The following is a 2,427-nucleotide window of genomic DNA, read 5'->3' on the forward strand; positions in this document are numbered from 1 at the left end:
TTTTTGAGAGATTTGGACAGCTCAATTATAGATGATGTGACAAATTGACTTGAGACAAGATCAATCTACAAGAAAAGTTCACTAGGTTAACCATAATAACCACTCCAATATTCCATCAGGTAAGATATTGTTTGGTCAAGGTTTGATCAGGAAGCATCTTGGCCGAAACTTCTTACTGATAATAAACAAACTGATCTAAAAAAACAGAGCTGCAAAATTACAACAGAGAGGTGGGCGGTGCCGCCAAGGTGTACTGGGTGGCGGCGTCTCCACGGTACTGTTGTTCTTGGAGGAGGCCGGCATTGCCGGCTACGAGCTCGTCCTCCTCGACGCGGCGGCGCTCAAGCAGAGGGCTTCGTCTGGCCTCATACTGCCTGTCTGAACCTACGGTGAAAGCTCTGTTTTTTTCTGAATGCATACCAACCAGTTCAAATTCAGATAAGAACTCAGACGACTAATCCTCAGTTGATCCACCACAGTCTCAGTTACAACAAGTAGCATCGATCTGAAGAGGGGAAATCGAACTGAAACCTACAGGAGTAGATCGACGGAGTGAGGTGAAAAATCCAGATGGTCAGGAGCAGATGGGGCAGAGCACGAGGCCGTTCTCGTTGCACTCTCGGCAGCGGAGCACCACGCCCCTCTCCGGGCGCCCTTTCACTGCCCCGCCGGCGCCGGCCAGGACCTTGCGGCTGCCGGAGCAGTCGAAGCAGGGGAGGAACCTCATGCCGCCGCAGCCGTCGCAGCAGCCGTGGGAGCGCGCGCGGGGGAGGCCCTCCAGCAGCGGCGCCAGCGCGCCCTCCTCGTCCAGCCGCAGCACCTCCACCGCGCCGCCCACGTGGCGGCCCCGCACGAAGAGCCGCGGTAGCGCCGCCGGGGCGCCCGGGAGGAGCAGCGCGCGGAGCTCGTCCCGGAAGCCGCGGTCCATGGAGACGTCGCGCTCGCGGAAGGCGACGCCGTGGGACTGCAGCGCCGCGCGCGCCGCGTTGCAGGCCTCGAAGGTGGACCGCACGGCGCGGAGCGTGGTGGTGTAGAGCACCGCGCAGCGCGCGCCGCCGGGCGGGCAGCGCTGCGGCGGAGGGGGCGCGCGCGCCGCGGCGTTGCCGTCGATGGCGCGGAGCGGGAAGCGGACGGGGCGGGGCGGGCGGTCGCCGGCGTCCCTGCGGGCGGGGCCGCGCGGGGACCTGGACTTGGCCGGGGTGGAGGGGTCGTGCAGGCCGGCCATGAGCTCCCACGAGTTGATGACCTCCGCCTCCGGCTGCTCGTCGGAGGGCGGCTTGGGCTTGGCCCTGCTGGAGGGGAGCGAGAGCGGTGGGGCGGGCGGAGGCGGCGGCGGTGGAGGGGGTGTGGATTTGTTGGGAGGGGCGAGGTTGTAGGTGAGGATGCCGTAGGTGGAGGAGGTGAGGGAGACGATGTGGGACGCGGAGGCGGATACCCCGATGATCCGCCGCTCGTCGTCCTCGGTGAAGGTCGACGACACGCACCCCATCGATCTGTCTACTGTGGGCGGACTCGACTCGACTCTCTCTCTTCCGCTCCGGCCTGCTCTGCGGGCTGCGGCGCGGTGGTGGAAGGAGGGGAGGGGAGGAAGGGAAGGGAATGGGGGGAAGAGGATTCAAAATTTCAATTCGAATAGGGACAGACTGCCGCCCGCCCCGCTCCGCTCGAGGACAAGTGATAATAAAGGACGGGACGAAATGGAGCGGGGGCCAATTATTTTCAGTTGCTGAGGATAAATGCGTGTCGATGGGGAACACACTTCAAACCAAAACTACTCAGCGCGACTTTGACCTAAGGCTCGCTGGAATCTTTGCTCGTTGTACTACTATCAAAATCGAATGGGATTTTGTCAGGTAGGGCCAGTTCTTTTTAGAGAAAAGGCCAGAGCTTGATTTTATAAATAAAGTCACATAGCAGCGTCACGAGACCAAACAGGAAAGAGACCAGTTAACGAGGAGAACGCACACAGCACACGGAATGAAAAGTATATAAAAGTAGCCAAGGAAGGATGGATACAGGCAACTGCCATACACGGCGCGCAGGTCGGAAAAGAGTGAGACCTAAACTCCGCAAACAGCACCACCAGGATTAGACGACAGGATCCCGTCCGGAGATGTGAGATGCCGAAGCCCGGATTTTGTCGATGAGCAGGTCCAGGGCATCCCGATCAACCTCCTTAGTCAATGATCTCCACTGCTGCAATAATATACATGATTTGAAAAGAACGTCAGCAGGCTTAGATGGAAAGATATGCTTAATAGTAAATTTGTTCCTAATGGTCCATAGAGCCCAACATAAAGCACCCAGGCCAACCCAAAACACCCTCTTGGTGACCCCAACCAAAGCTTTGGCTAGGGTTCGAATATCGGAGAAAGAGGAGGGGTTCCAAGAGACCTGAAGCCAAGATCTGACACAGCACCAAACCAG

The 2,427-nt window shown here is 58.7% G+C and overlaps 1 protein-coding gene across 1 annotated transcript; it reads right to left on the reverse strand.

The window, feature by feature from the left end:
* Window positions 1–439: 439 nt before the first annotated feature.
* Window positions 440–1,692, reverse strand: LOC125513628 (uncharacterized protein At5g39865-like). The gene has a single exon (XM_048678819.1). The coding sequence runs from the start codon at window positions 1,487–1,489 to the stop codon at window positions 575–577; it is 915 nt and encodes a 304-aa protein (XP_048534776.1). The 5' UTR covers window positions 1,490–1,692; the 3' UTR covers window positions 440–574.
* Between the last annotated feature and the right edge of the window lie 735 nt (window positions 1,693–2,427).

Source organism: Triticum urartu, chromosome 1 (genome assembly GCF_003073215.2).
Source record: "Triticum urartu cultivar G1812 chromosome 1, Tu2.1, whole genome shotgun sequence".
Classification (NCBI taxonomy): Eukaryota; Viridiplantae; Streptophyta; class Magnoliopsida; order Poales; family Poaceae; genus Triticum; species Triticum urartu.